We start from the raw sequence: 15547 nt of genomic DNA, 5'->3' as shown, positions 1-15547 counted from the left end.
AATGCGTCGGTCATTCGTGTGATGCAGGCGGATGCGCCCTCGTGTAAACAAACAAGTCTAACAGGGAGCATTCACGCTGCAGGTTGAGATGAACTCACTCAGGTAGTATCGGATTTGCTTTTGTGTGTTCATTTTGAATGTTGAATCCCAAATAAAGTGTTGAAATTTAAATTCTAATCATGTGCATGTGTGGTTTTTCTACTTTGGTCCTGTCTGTTAATTGCAAGATGTAACGTTGGCTATAGCCGCGCTACCTAGCTAGCTATGAAGCGCACGATCAAGTAACATGTTTACAAACATTACATGTTTACGATTTAGCTCCGCAAGCTAGAGTTCCTTCAGTTTATACACGAAAGTTGCCGCCGCCATCCTCCGTTCACAGCCCTCTTCGCGAGACAACTCAACTGCATTGCATTGTGGTATACCGGAGAAAATGTAGGGTACATGCACTGTACCCTAGAAATCAAGGTGACTTGTGGGTAATAAATAGACGACTATATAGGGAACGAAAATTCCGTGGAGAATTCGGACACTACAAACAAAATGGCTGACGCCCTATATAGTGCACTATATAGTGAATAGGGAGCGATTCCGAACACAGCCCAAGTCTCAGCCAAGTGAGTTTATTACGGAAGTTCCTGCCCACGTGATCACGTGTGTTTTTTGCACGCGGCCGCAACTTATGAATGACGTGACGTTCTTACGTAGCGGCTACTAATCGGCAGATCTCGCGTTTCCGTAAATGGCCGCGTAATTTCCGCACGTGGCGCAGATGAATCGTCACCTATAGCGGCCGTATGTAGAACGTTTGCGCAACCTGCGTGTGTTAGTAGGGAACATACAAGCAATATTTTCAGGACGACACTTCACAGAATTCATAGTGATGATTTGTGGTCGTTTTTATATAACTAAACAACAACACGACAAGCTGAAAATATGAAGGTAGACTCTATGATGTGTAATCGTAGGCAGGGGCGGACTGGGGAAATAATTCAGGCCGGGAAATGTAGCCTCAGTCAGGCCACTTTTTAAGACGGATTAGACCAGTGATGTTTTGATATAGGCTACTGTACAGTATACAGTATATCTACATTATAGCCACCACGGTCCTTTCTCCACTAGTGCTTTTTTCAGCTATAGTATTGATTGAGATCGAGAGTATGCTGCAGACATTTACAAGCTGCTGTGTTGTGACCATGACAAGTAGGCTACAGTAGAGATCAGCCTCATTGTCCCACACCCGATGAAATTGTACCAGAGCTCACCACCTGGGGGAACTCGCCACAATTCCCTTTTCTTATTGCCAAAAGAAAGGTTTGGTGTCTCAGTAACAGTATAGTGTCACGTCCTTATTTGGGGGTGGTCCGGGATTCAGCCAGACGATGCAGCTGAAGCTGAGTGCGTCTAGGGACCAGACCCAGGAGCCTGAAACACACCCTACATGTGGCCTTGTGAGGAGAGGGACCAGACCCTACATGTGACCTTGTGAGGAGAGGTCTCAGACCCTACATGTGACCTTGTGAGGAGAGGACTCAGACCCTACATGTGACCTTGTGAGGAGAGGGACCAGACCCTACATGTGACCTTGTGAGGAGAGGGACCAGACCCTACATGTGGCCTTGTGAGGAGAGGGACCAGACCCTACATGTGACCTTGTGAGGAGGGGGCCAGACCCTACATGTGACCTTGTGAGGAGAGGGACCAGACCCTACATGTGACCTTGTGAGGAGAGGGCTCAGACCCTACATGTGACCTTGTGAGGAGAGGGACCAGACCCTACATGTGACCTTGTGAGGAGAGGGACCAGACCCTACATGTGACCTTGTGAGGAGAGGGACCAGACCCTACATGTGACCTTGTGAGGAGAGGGACCAGACCCTACATGTGACCTTGTGAGGAGAGGGACCAGACCCTACATGTGGCCTTGTGAGGAGAGGGCTCCGTAGTGTTCCGCTGAGCTGTGCTCTTCCAAGCAGGAAGTTGAGCAATTCTCCCAATGAGTTGCAGGGGATGTGAGAGTTGTGGGATTGGGGTGGAAAAGGGAAGTGCCTGGTTTCTTTACTCAGTAGTGTAAGACACACAACTTACACAAAACTCTGTGGGCGCTATGGCTGTCAACTGAGCTCAGAAATGATATTCGACCTTCTCTCTTTAATATTTTCCGATATTATATTTGATTATTATATTCGCCCCTATCTTCACACTCACGCGCACACAGACATACACCAGTGTTTGCCATGTCTCTCCTATGATGTTTTTTAGCCTTAATGTAATTTATTGCTTTATAAATGTTCTTAGCCGTTAGACAAACATACTCCAGGAGCTTGCTCAATCATCTCGTTGAGAGAGGTCAGGGAAGAATTTTTACAGCTCACTTTTCTGGCCCCCGGGTGAAACTGTTTTTTTTTACTTCCCTCAGGAATATATAGGGGTGGGACCTATGCCCACCTCCAGTGCTGCCTATGTGTATAAAATGCGCTTTACAAATAAAGCTTTGATTTGAAAGCTTGTAGGAGAGTCGGTTACTTTCCCTTTGCAGTTTAAAATGTCGCTAGCACAAGCCCAGAAATCAGTCTTGTCACTGCGTTTGGGCGTTACAACCACCACTCCCGAGTGCGGGCGTTATTATACATAGGCCTATACTCTCTACTGTAATTAGCTAGCTAGATAGCTATCAGTAGCCGTGTAATCGGATTCCATCTAGCTATGCTAGCTATCTAGCTAACTAGCAAGCTAGCAGGGCTGTCAACTTACACAGGTATCAAACGGAAGGTTTGAGTCAGTTAAGCACTCAATAAGCCAGCTATCTTAGCACTAACGATGCTGGCTCTCAGTAGTGTAATATTAGCTAACGTTAAGCAAGCTAACTGAAGCTGTGCCTGTGGTCTGTGGAGTAGTGCTGGGCGATACTGCAAAATTTGGTTCGATCCGATCCGATACCAAGTCCAGTATCCTGATACCAATATTTAAGTAATTATGTTTTACACTATTTAATAAATGCTTCAGTGTGAAACAAATTGAGATCATGGGTGATAAATGGAGTTCCAGGCATGTATTGATTCTGAGTCTTGCATGACATGCATTTTCAAGGCAGGAAGCGCCAGGAAGCCCCTTACCGGTCTCAGTAGAATGTTGTCTTGTGAAATGAATCTCCATCCCCATGTGTTGACGTGTTAGGCATGGCTAGGAGGATGTAAACAATCGTCTAGCTTTACTGCGGCGGAAGTTTACAGTGTGAAAGGTATGGTGTAGTTTACAGTGTGAAAGTTATGGTGTAGTGCGTTCGGCTAAATAGTTCTGGCTCAAATGGAGCTTTTGTTTCAATATTCGGTTTGAGAATGCGATATATTTCACGACAGCATAATGACACCGGTAAGATCACACCCTGCGCTTCCTGCCTTGAAAATGCATGTTTATCATAGTTTTTAGCAGAGGCCCATAGACCTCCATTATAAAGCACTGTGCGCGCACAGAGGAAAAAGGAGCTAGCTTACTACTGCACGGATCTGTTGAATGTTGGTGTGTATGGATCGGTTTCATTGAGGACAAAGCGACATTTGAGCTAAACTTGCTATGACAGCGGCAATGCTAATGAAGGGACTACAGTAGGGAGAGCGGTGAATGCGCATTAAAAATCCACATGAACGTGTAAACTTTGTGGACGCGGCCGGGTCAACAAATCCCTTGGTCAAAACATGAGAAAAGCACAACCGTGCATGTCTGTAAAGCGAGAAAACACAACTGCGCATGTCAAAAGGGGTCGGTGGCCATGTTCGAAAAGCTTCACTCTCAAGAACGAGACGTCAACGTATAGTCACCGCATCCAGTTCTATTAATACATCCGTGAGTTCTATTAATACATCCATGGTGGACACAGTCGATTCGTCGTTGCCATTATTCGGCAGCCCTCGGAGCAGCCTCTATTCATAGTAAGACCCATCCACATCTCCAACTCTGTGAACATTCACAAACCATCAGAGCTCGACCCGGCCGCAGCAATATACGGTACCGTTAGTCAGAATAGGGACTTAGTTTAAATGTAGGTAGTCAGATTAATATTTCCCTGTGGTGAGTTCATACCCCTGTGATTATTTTGTATCATTGCCTGCATTATTATTTGTTTTATTGTTTATATAAATACTTGATAATTATACTGTTGCCCTGCCTCCCATCCCCAGTGTTTAGTAGTGTCCACCCTCTAGATTATACATATACTGTACATAGAGGTATGCCAGTGGCTTTACATAGTACAGTTTCTGATTAGTTTAAAGGTTTAGTACTTTGATTATATTGATTGAATTATACAGTTCCTTAGTCAAATTGAAATTTAGTCATTGTAGCGTGAGCTGTTACACTCTCTCTCTCTCTCTCTCTCGTTATATACTGTAACTGAACTATTTTATTTGGAATGATTTCCAACAACACAAAGGTAACAAAGGCTAATCCAATACCGTTTTACACCAGCAAGTCTGTTTTGAAATCAATAATGTATTCATGATGATTTGAGTGATATCTCTCTTAATATAATTGATTTATTCAAAGAAGTACAGTACATGGGAAGACAAGTGAACATTTTGAAGGACAGGTTAATAAAACAGGACTGTCGTAAGTCATGTGGGTTAGTAGGATATCAAACATCTGTGCTTTGGGAAAACTCACCATGAACGAACAGTTCGGCTGGGCCGGGTTTCCCGATAAAGAACCTTCTTAAGGAACCCTTCTTAAGCAACCATTTGTATGGGAGTTAAGAAGTACTTTGGAGTTAAGTGCTTCTTAACTCGTTCGGGAAACCCGGCCCAGGCCAGGAGAAGGTGCCAATGGACAACAAGGACCCTAACTCGGCACTAATGAACATACTGCTAAGACTCCCCCCCAAGAAGAGACATGTCACACTTTGTAGAGTAAAAACAGCAAACGAAACACATTGAGATATGACAATAATCAACAGTAACCAAAGGCAGCTTACTGTATGTAGAAAAAGCATACAGAGTATCATGGAGTGTTCATGGATTGTGTCACCCAGGGCCGGCGTCTCCTATAGGTGGAGTAGGGGAATGCCTCGGGCCTAACAAAACTTTTTTTACTCTTAAACATGTTAACGTTCTCATTGGATAAAGGATGTGATACTCAGGTCATGTTCAAGTTGCTACTGCTGATAGCCATTACATGACGATGGGCTAACGTGCCTAAGTCTTTATTGCTTGATGGTGGGTGGGACTTCTCAAAAGGCCTTTGCCTAGGGCCTCCAAAAGTCTAGAGCCGGCCCTGGTGTCACCCATCTTGATGTCCATCACGTCAATCCAAAATATCAGGGTCACTAGCAAAACATTTTTCATGGACAGCAAAAGCCAAAACACAAAATGAACAGATGCATAGATACATGGAAACAAAATGGAGGTTTAAGAAAGAAATAGTTGCAGTAACATACCTGAATAGAATACAAATAATATGGCAGCCATTATACCGTGTCTGGCTGGTCATACACAGACCTAAAAGAAAGGGCGACTGAGCAGGAACAAGACCAGCACAGAGCTAACGTTACTTCCACTGTGCTAGCTATCATACTAAGGACTTCCTGTAATCGCCAAATTACTCCATTCACATAATAAAGAAAAATACTATAAATCAGAAGATTGATTAGACGTATGAATGCCATTTTGACATTCGTCATTTACCAAAATGAGGCATCAAGCTATTTTCAACGATGCTTTATTTAGGGCCTACATCAAGTCCACACTTTGATGAACTCTTACAACTTTTGCTAATGCTTACTTACGCTTTTTCTACTATGTAGGCCTAGCCGTCCAAAGTATCAATATATGCATAGGCCATGACAAGTTATTTACGCCTTCTCAACAATATAGCATTTCCATGACCTGTTCTTGCGTAGGCCAACTGATCTAGTGATTTTCACCATTTAAGGACTGTGATTATGGCCTATGATTCACAGGATTAATTCACCTCATCCACGCACACATTGCTAGCATAGCCTGGTTTTGCACACAATTTCATAGTTTTACTATGAACAAGAATGTAAATTGAATTAATTCCAGGAGGTCTACATGAAAAAGATCCCACCTGTGTTAGAGAAAAGTTAATGACACCTGAAAATATGAAAACAGGGCGTCTCCCAGGGATAATTGAAGGATAGGAAAGTATGGCTATATAATACAATGCAATATGCAATTAAATGTGGTCACACAATGCATTACAATTTAAAATAACACAAGCATGCATTATAACTGAACAAGTGTACACTACAATATAATCCAAATTAATTAATTTGTATTCCTCTGTGATGTCGTTGATGATACAGTCTGGGCGCTGGAGGGACCAAAGGTCCAGAGAGTCTCATCGTATCCTGGAGGTTGTTCCACATTAACTAAATGCTTTGCCCTAATCAGACCTGAGAGGGAGTCTTGATCTCAGTCTCGTCTGGAGTGGTTCAGAGCTGGTTCTGATGTCAGGGAGTCATATCAGAGCTGGTTCTGATGTCAGGGAGTCGTTTGAGTTGGTTCTGATGTCAGGGAGTCGTTTCAGACCTGGTTGTGATGTCAGGGAGTCATTTCACAGTTGGTTCTGATGTCAGGGAGTCGTTTCAGAGCTGGTTCTGAGGTCAGGGAGTCATATCAGAGCTGGTTCTGATGTCAGGGAGTCGTTTCAGAACTGGTTCTGATGTCAGGGAGTCGTTTCAGAGCTGGTTCTGAGGTCAGGGAGTCGTTTCAGAGCTGGTTCTGAGGTGAGGGAGTCGTTTCAGAGCTGGTTCTGATGTCAGGGAGTCGTTTCAGAGCTGGTTCTGAGGTCAGGGAGTCATATCAGAACTGGTTGTGATGTCAGGGAGTCGTTTCAGAGCTGGTTCTGAGGTCAGGGAGTCGATCAGAGCTGGTTCTGAGGTCAGGGAGTCGTTTCAGAGTTGGTTCTGAGGTCAGGGAGTCGTTTCAGAGTTGGTTCTGAGGTCAGGGAGTCGTTTCAGAGCTGGTTCTGAGGTCAGGGAGTCGTTTCAGAGCTGGTTCTGATGTCAGGGAGTCGTTTCAGAGCTGGTTCTGAGGTGAGGGAGTCGTTTCAGAGCTGGTTCTGAGGTCAGGGAGTCGTTTCAGAGCTGGTTCTGAGGTGAGGGAGTCGTTTCAGAGCTGGTGTCTCCACTCACTGAGGAGACAGAAAAAAATCAGCTCTTTAAGAAATCCATTACTTCAGCACAATAATTGCACAAAATTCAGTTGCCTAAATGTTTATTTGAGCAAACGTTTTAAATTGTAGATACTGTATCGCTGAATAACTGAGGGAAGACTTTTCTCTCTGACTCGCCATCAGCCATGTACAGTATTCTCCATTCACTCAACAACAATAGCACCAACAGGAAGGGGGGGCTCTTATAGCCGCCAACAACAGTTCCCACCCAATAGTTCTGTCCACCACAATACAATGTGTTGTCCACCGCTTTGAGTGATAGAAACATTATGAGGTTATGAATGTATTGTTTTGATCAGGTGGGAGCTACACATTGGCATGAGGAAATCCATAATGAAAGATTTTCTAAGTCAGGATGACAGGGATGGTCTGTGTTACTTACTGTTTGGAGGTAAGCACTCCATGCTCTCTGCGTGTTTCACTGGTGTCATCATCTTCATCATCTTCATCCTGTCTCTGACCTCTCTGGTTCCGGAGCTGCTCTCAGACTCAGCTATGGAACCCAGAGAACCGTATGCAGAACTCTGGGCTGAGGTTGTGGTTATCTGAGATGCAGTGGATCTAAGTGACCAGCGGTCAGATCTGTCGTCTTCACTCACTGTAGTGAACAAACACACACACAAGAATATGCACTGACAGTTATGCAGTGTTGAGACTGACAACAAGGTTTATTGACAGTAGCCTAATATTAAAGATAGATTAAGCAACGTGACGTCACTCCCAAGAACCGCAGGGCGACACTCGTCAATGATAATCCAACAATAAGCGCCTCAACCTCCTGTCGGAGGCTGCAGGTATAATGTGAGGGTTGATCTGCCTCCAGACACTGAGAGGATGTCGTCCACATCTTCATCAGAGATCCATCTCTGTCAGACTCGGCTATGGAACCCAGAGAACCGTATGCAGAACTCTGGGTAGCTCTGGAGGGACTGAATATATGATCTCACTATAATGAAACATAATTAAAGCCAGGGAGCCTAAATGTTATATTGGTAGATGGATTCTAATATAAGCCCAAGAATATATATTGGACATTGACTAACATCTATAGTTGGTCAGAAAATGTCTTACTGTTTGGATGGAGCCAAGGATTGCTCTCTGCTCTCCTTATTGGTGGTGATTGTCCTCTTATTTTCTCCATGAGACCTGATAGCCAACCCTTTTTGTGATGCAGGATCTTCTCTGGAAACAAATGTCCTCTGTTTCCTGCCACCATCTCCTCCATCTTGTCCAGCAGCTCTGTGACCTGAGTGACATCACCCCTGTTCTTGTTGTTGAGGACATGATACCTGTTCCCACATTTCTCAACAAGCCACTGGAGGGCCGTCCCTTCTGTCTCAATGTGCTGCTCAATGCTTGTGTCTCCCAGACGGTCCCCCCAGGTGAACAGCACTAGAGTGTGACTCCAGACTCTCTCACTGAGAAGCTGCAGGTGTCCCTTTACTGATCTTCTGCGTTCCTCAGAGAATGATAAATCCCCCCTTATGACCAGGAGGAGAGTGTAGGGTCCTGGGGGACACAGAGACACACTGTGGACAATCTCCTGTTTAACCAGCTCAGGAGTGTTCTCTACAGAGAGATTCCTCAACCATCCTGGAGTGTCGACCACAGTGACCTGCCTCCCTGCTACTTCTCCCTGTCTCTTCACACACTGAGCAGCTGTCCTCAGGTCAAACTCCTCTCTGCCCAGGATGGTGTTTCCTGATGAACTCTTCCCTCCTACTCTCCCCCCCAACATCACAACCCTCAGCTCTGAGAGATGGAGGGAGTCACCTGTCAGAGAGAGAGAAACAGAAAGAAAGAAAGAAAGAAAGAAAGAAAGAAAGAAAGAAAGAAAGAAAGAAAGAAAGAAAGAAAGAAAGAAAGAAAGAAAGAAAGAAAGAAAGAAAGAGGGACAGTGGTAGAGAGACATGTTATAAACCTTAACCTTTCAAAGGAGTAATATAATTTGCTGTGTTCTGGTGCGTGTGTGTGTGTGTGTCTCTGTGTATGTGTGCGTCTGTGATGTGTGTGTATATACAGTATACAGTATGTGTGTGTGTGTGTGTGTGTACAGTACTGTATGTGTGTGTGTGTGTGTGTGTGTGTGTGTTTGTATTCTGTGCAATATAATTAATGTCAAACTTTATTCAAGGTTTAAATGAACCTTAAAGATGTAACAAAACACAAAAGATCTATTTAGACCTTTGTCATGAACAGTGTCAACCATCATTAAAACCCTCTGATTGGTGAACAAATTAGCTACTGTAGCTGAAGTGACTGAACAGCACAAACTTGTCCACTGTAACTAGTGGAAGTAGAGACTGTATTAAACTCACCCATTAGTGATCTGAGGGTCTCTCTCTGTTCCTGCACCTTCACCAGTCTCTGTTTCCCTCTCTCTTCCTGCTGCCTCTTGTTCTCTTCTATCTTCTCTAGAATCTCTCTCTTCATCTCATAGTGGTCTCCTCTGTTTCCTGCCACCATCTCCTCCATCTTGTCCAGCAGCTCTGTGACCTGAGTGACATCACCCCTGTTCTCGTTGTTGAGGACATGATACCTGTTCCCACATTTCTCAACAAGCCACTGGAGGGCCGTCCCTTCTGTCTCAATGTGCTGCTCAATGCTTGTGTCTCCCAGACGGTCCCCACAGGTGAACAGCACTAGAGTGTGACTCCAGACTCTCTCACTGAGAAGCTGCAGGTGTCCCTTTACTGATCTTCTGTGTTCCTCAGAGAATGATGAATCCCCATCTATGACCAGGAGGAGAGTGTGGGGTCCTGGGGGACACAGAGACACACTGTGGACAATCTCCTGTTTAACCAGCTCAGGAGTCCTCTCTACAGAGCGATTCCTCAACCATCCTGGAGTGTCGACCACAGTGACCTGCCTCCCTGCTACTTCTCCCTGTCTCTTCACACACTGAGCAGCTGTCCTCAGGTCAAACTCCTCTCTGCCCAGGATGGTGTTTCCTGATGAACTCTTCCCTCCTCCTCTCCACCCCAACATCACAATCCTCAGCTCTGAGAGATGGAGGGAGTCACCTGTCAGAGAGAGAGAAACAGAAAGAAAGAAAGAAAGAAAGAAAGAAAGAAAGAAAGAAAGAAAGAAAGAAAGAAAGAAAGAAAGAAAGAAAGAAAGAAAGAAAGAAAGAAAGAAAGAAAGAGGGACAGTGGTAGAGAGACATGTTATAAACCTTAACCTTCCAAAGGAGTAATATAATTTGCTGTGTTCTGGTGCGTGTGTGTGTGTGTGTCTCTGTGTATGTGTGCGTCTGTGCTGTGTGTGTATATACAGTATACAGTATGTGTGTGTGTGTGTGTGTGTGTGTGTGTGTACAGTACTGTATGTGTGTGTGTGTGTGTGTGTGTGTGTTTGTATTCTGTGCAATATAATTAATGTCAAACTTTATTCAAGGTTTAAATGAACCTTAAAGATTTAACAAAACACAAAAGATCTATTTAGACCTTTGTCATGAACAGTGTCAACCATCATTAAAACCCTCTGATTGGTGAACAAATTAGCTACTGTAGCTGAAGTGACTGAACAGCACAAACTTGTCCACTGTAACTAGTGGAAGTAGAGACTGTATTAAACTCACCCATTAGTGATCTGAGGGTCTCTCTCTGTTCCTGCACCTTCACCAGTCTCTGTTTCCCTCTCTCTTCCTGCTGCCTCTTGTTCTCTTCTATCTTCTCTAGAATCTCTCTCTTCATCTCATAGTGGTCTCCTCTGTTTCCTGCCACCATCTCCTCCATCTTGTCCAGCAGCTCTGTGACCTGAGTGGCATCACCCCTGTTCTCGTTGTTGAGGACATGATACCTGTTCCCACATTTCTCAACAAGCCACTGGAGGGCCGTCCCTTCTGTCTCAATGTGCTGCTCAATGCTTGTGTCTCCCAGACGGTCCCCACAGGTGAACAGCACTAGAGTGTGACTCCAGACTCTCTCACTGAGAAGCTGCAGGTGTTCCTCTACTGATCTTCTGTACAACTCAGAGAATGATGAATCCCCCCTTATGACCAGGAGGAGAGTGTGGGGTCCTGGGGGACACAGAGACACACTGTGGACAATCTCCTGTTTAACCAGCTCAGGAGTCTTCTCTACAGAGCGATTCCTCAACCATCCTGGAGTGTCGACCACAGTGACCTGCCTCCCTGCTACTTCTCCCTGTCTCTTCACACACTGAGCAGCTGTCCTCAGGTCAAACTCCTCTCTGCCCAGGATGGTGTTTCCTGATGAACTCTTCCCTCCTACTCTCCACCCCAACATCACAATCCTCAGCTCTGAGAGATGGAGGGAGTCACCTGTCAGAGAGAGAGATACAGAAAGAAAGAAAGAAAGAAAGAAAGAAAGAAAGAAAGAAAGAAAGAAAGAAAGAAAGAAAGAAAGAAAGAAAGAAAGAAAGAAAGAAAGAAAGAGGGACAGTGGTAGAGAGACATGTTATAAACCTTAACCTTCCAAAGGAGTAATATAATTTGGTGTGTTCTGGTGCGTGTGTGTGTGTCTCTGTGTATGTGTGCGTCTGTGCTGTGTGTGTATATACAGTATACAGTATGTGTGTGTACAGTACTGTATGTGTGTGTGTGTGTGTGTGTGTGTGTGTGTGTGTTTGTATTCTGTGCAATATAATTAGTGTCAAACTTTATTCAAGGTTTAAATGAACCTTAAAGATGTAACAAAACACAAAAGATCTATTTAGACCTTTGTCATGAACAGTGTCAACCATCATTAAAACCCTCTGATTGGTGAACAAATTAGCTACTGTAGCTGAAGTGACTGAACAGCACAAACTTGTCCACTGTAACTAGTGGAAGTAGAGACTGTATTAAACTCACCCATTAGTGATCTGAGGGTCTCTCTCTGTTCCTGCACCTTCACCAGTCTCTGTTTCCCTCTCTCTTCCTGCTGCCTCTTGTTCTCTTCTATCTTCTCTAGAATCTCTCTCTTCATCTCATAGTGGTCTCCTCTGTTTCCTGCCACCATCTCCTCCATCTTGTCCAGCAGCTCTGTGACCTGAGTGACATCACCCCTGTTCTCGTTGTTGAGGACATGATACCTGTTCCCACATTTCTCAACAAGCCACTGGAGGGCCGTCCCTTCTGTCTCAATGTGCTGCTCAATGCTTGTGTCTCCCAGACGGTCCCCACGGGTGAACAGCACTAGAGTGTGACTCCAGACTCTCTCACTGAGAAGCTGCAGGTGTTCCTCTACTGATCTTCTGTACTCCACAGAGAATGATACATCCCACCTTATGACCAGGAGGAGAGTGTGGGGTCCTGGGGGACACAGAGACACACTGTGGACAATCTCCTGTTTAACCAGCTCAGGAGTGTTCTCTACAGAGAGATTCCTCCACCATCCTGGAGTGTCGACCACAGTGACCTGCCTCCCTGCTACTTCTCCCTGTCTCTTCACACACTGAGCAGCTGTCCTCAGGTCAAACTTCTCTCTGCCCAGGATGGTGTTTCCTGATGAACTCTTCCCTCCTACTCTCCACCCCAACATCACAATCCTCAGCTCTGAGAGATGGAGGGAGTCACCTGTCAGAGAGAGAGAAACAGAAAGAAAGAAAGAAAGAAAGAAAGAAAGAAAGAAAGAAAGAAAGAAAGAAAGAAAGAAAGAAAGAAAGAAAGAAAGAAAGAAAGAAAGAAAGAAAGAGGGACAGTGGTAGATAGACATGTTATAAACCTTAACCTTCCAAAGGAGTAATATAATTTGCTGTGTTCTGGTGCGTGTGTGTGTGTGTGTCTCTGTGTATGTGTGCGTCTGTGCTGTGTGTGTATATACAGTATACAGTATGTGTGTGTACAGTACTGTATGTGTGTGTGTGTGTGTGTGTGTGTGTGTGTGTGTGTGTTTGTATTCTGTGCAATATAATTAGTGTCAAACTTTATTCAAGGTTTAAATGAACCTTAAAGATGTAACAAAACACAAAAGATCTATTTAGACCTTTGTCATGAACAGTGTCAACCATCATTAAAACCCTCTGATTGGTGAACAAATTAGCTACTGTAGCTGAAGTGACTGAACAGCACAAACTTGTCCACTGTAACTAGTGGAAGTAGAGACTGTATTAAACTCACCCATTAGTGATCTGAGGGTCTCTCTCTGTTCCTGCACCTTCACCAGTCTCTGTTTCCCTCTCTCTTCCTGCTGCCTCTTGTTCTCTTCTATCTTCTCTAGAATCTCTCTCTTCATCTCATAGTGGTCTCCTCTGTTTCCTGCCACCATCTCCTCCATCTTGTCCAGCAGCTCTGTGACCTGAGTGACATCACCCCTGTTCTCGTTGTTGAGGACATGATACCTGTTCCCACATTTCTCAACAAGCCACTGGAGGGCCGTCCCTTCTGTCTCAATGTGCTGCTCAATGCTTGTGTCTCCCAGACGGTCCCCACGGGTGAACAGCACTAGAGTGTGACTCCAGACTCTCTCACTGAGAAGCTGCAGGTGTTCCTCTACTGATCTTCTGTACAACTCAGAGAATGATAAATCCCCCCTTATGACCAGGAGGAGAGTGTGGGGTCCTGGGGGACACAGAGACACACTGTGGACAATCTCCTGTTTAACCAGCTCAGGAGTGTTCTCTACAGAGAGATTCCTCAACCATCCTGGAGTGTCGACCACAGTGACCTGCCTCCCTGCTACTTCTCCCTGTCTCTTCACACACTGAGCAGCTGTCCTCAGGTCAAACTCCTCTCTGCCCAGGATGGTGTTTCCTGATGAACTCTTCCCTCCTCCTCTCCCCCCCAACATCACAATCCTCAGCTCTGAGAGATGGAGGGAGTCACCTGTCAGAGAGAGAGAAACAGAAAGAAAGAAAGAAAGAAAGAAAGAAAGAAAGAAAGAAAGAAAGAAAGAAAGAAAGAAAGAAAGAAAGAAAGAAAGAAAGAAAGAAAGAGGGACAGTGGTAGAGAGACATGTTATAAACCTTAACCTTCCAAAGGAGTAATATAATTTGCTGTGTTCTGTTGCGTGTGTGTGTCTCTGTGTGTGCGTGTGTGTCTGTCTGTGTGTGTATTAGGGCTGCACAATTAATCGTGAATTAATAGAAATCGCGATTATGATAACGATTAATTAATCGCAAAAGGCCGCAATTAATGTGATTAATAATTTTGCTTTGAATTGAGTGTGCTAGGACTACACGGACGAATCACAGGCGCTTATGCTGTCTGACCAATCACATGCGTTCCCGCTGAGTGCGCTGTGCGCAGCAATTTCAGTACCCGCAGCCGTGAGTAGTGAAAAAATGAGCGAAAACAAGGTCAGTGAGTGAGTAGCAAGAAAGGGATCAACGTCCGTGATTTGGGAGCATTTTGGTTATTATGTATTAATATTATATATTAAATATGAATCACAATTATTAATCGCAATTAGCATTTTGAAGCAAATAATCGCAATTATTATCTTTTGTCATAATCGTGCAGCCCTAGTGTGTATGTGTGCTGTGTGTGTGCATGTGTGTGTGTATATGTACAGTATGTGTGCCAATGATAACAATCATTCATTTATATACAGTTGGTTGAACACAGGGACTATCTGCTGTAATCAATCCAGCCTGCATTACATAAACACTAACGTAATGTACATATCCACCCTATAGCATCTGAATAACGTTGTCCAGGAGTTGGACATGAGTTTACCTGTACTTGACTGTTCTCCTGTTGTGGCCATTCTTACTGATCTATGATCAGTTTCTTCCTCTCTTTGTCTTCCTGTTGTGGCCATTCTTACTGATCTATGATCAGTTTCTTCCTCTCTTTGTCTTCCTGTTGCAGTAATGGGTGTCTCATGAACTCCTGCAGCAGATTGGAGAAAGATTCTCATTTTAGAAACACTGTTCTGAGATCAGGTATGGAGTATGGAGAAAGTTCCTTTTGTGTGTGTGTGTGTGTGTGTGTGTGTGTGTGTGTGTGTGTGTGTGTGTGTGTGTGTGTGTGTGTGTGCGTGTGTAAGAGTGTGCATGTTCAAGTTCATTTTCAATGTCAGTGTCCGTGTTCTGAGAGATTGGGAGTCGTCCACTCAACCATATGTTATCCACAGAGCTACCCACATCTTTTAGATGATGCATGCTATAGCCTGCTATCAACAGACAACTTTCTCTGCTGGCTCATGTTTGACCCCAATTAACACCTTCAGAATTGACTAAAATGGTGACAATTGGTTTTGTGTTAGCTGTTTTTGAGGATAGGCCAATCGTGAAGCATTGTTCTAATAATAATAATAATAATAATAATAATAATAATAATTAAAGCTGCTTCGCAGCGATGAGGCGGGGCCAGGCAATTTCCGACAAGTTTAGGAGCAATAAGCGAGCGAATAGGACAACAAGAAAGTTGACATTCCAATGTTCATTTTGTAAATTCGTATCGTAAAACATT

At 44.3% G+C, this 15547-nt stretch overlaps 1 protein-coding gene across 2 annotated transcripts; it reads right to left on the bottom strand.

Annotated features, from left to right (window-relative positions):
- Positions 1 to 4561: 4561 nt before the first annotated feature.
- LOC311327353 (uncharacterized protein) lies at positions 4562 to 14861 on the bottom strand. Of its 2 annotated transcripts, XM_084460391.1 has the most exons (8): positions 14810 to 14861; positions 13253 to 13957; positions 12005 to 12709; positions 10769 to 11473; positions 9507 to 10211; positions 8260 to 8961; positions 7571 to 7786; positions 4562 to 7146 (listed from the first exon to the last, which is right to left on the bottom strand). In XM_084460391.1, the coding sequence occupies exons 1-8, from the start codon at positions 14838 to 14840 to the stop codon at positions 7094 to 7096; spliced, it is 3822 nt and encodes a 1273-aa protein (XP_084316517.1). In that variant the 5' UTR covers positions 14841 to 14861; the 3' UTR covers positions 4562 to 7093. The 2 variants fall into 2 exon arrangements, with proteins under 2 accessions (XP_084316517.1, XP_084316518.1); XM_084460392.1 differs by lacking the exon at positions 4562 to 7146 and having other exon boundaries at positions 7705 to 8134.
- Between the last annotated feature and the right edge of the window lie 686 nt (positions 14862 to 15547).

The sequence above is a fragment of the Borostomias antarcticus genome (genome assembly GCF_949987555.1).
Source record: "Borostomias antarcticus genome assembly, chromosome: 31".
Classification (NCBI taxonomy): Eukaryota; Metazoa; Chordata; class Actinopteri; order Stomiiformes; family Stomiidae; genus Borostomias; species Borostomias antarcticus.
The sequence above is the reverse complement of the archived record's forward strand: the minus strand, read 5'-3'. Positions and strand labels throughout refer to the sequence as shown.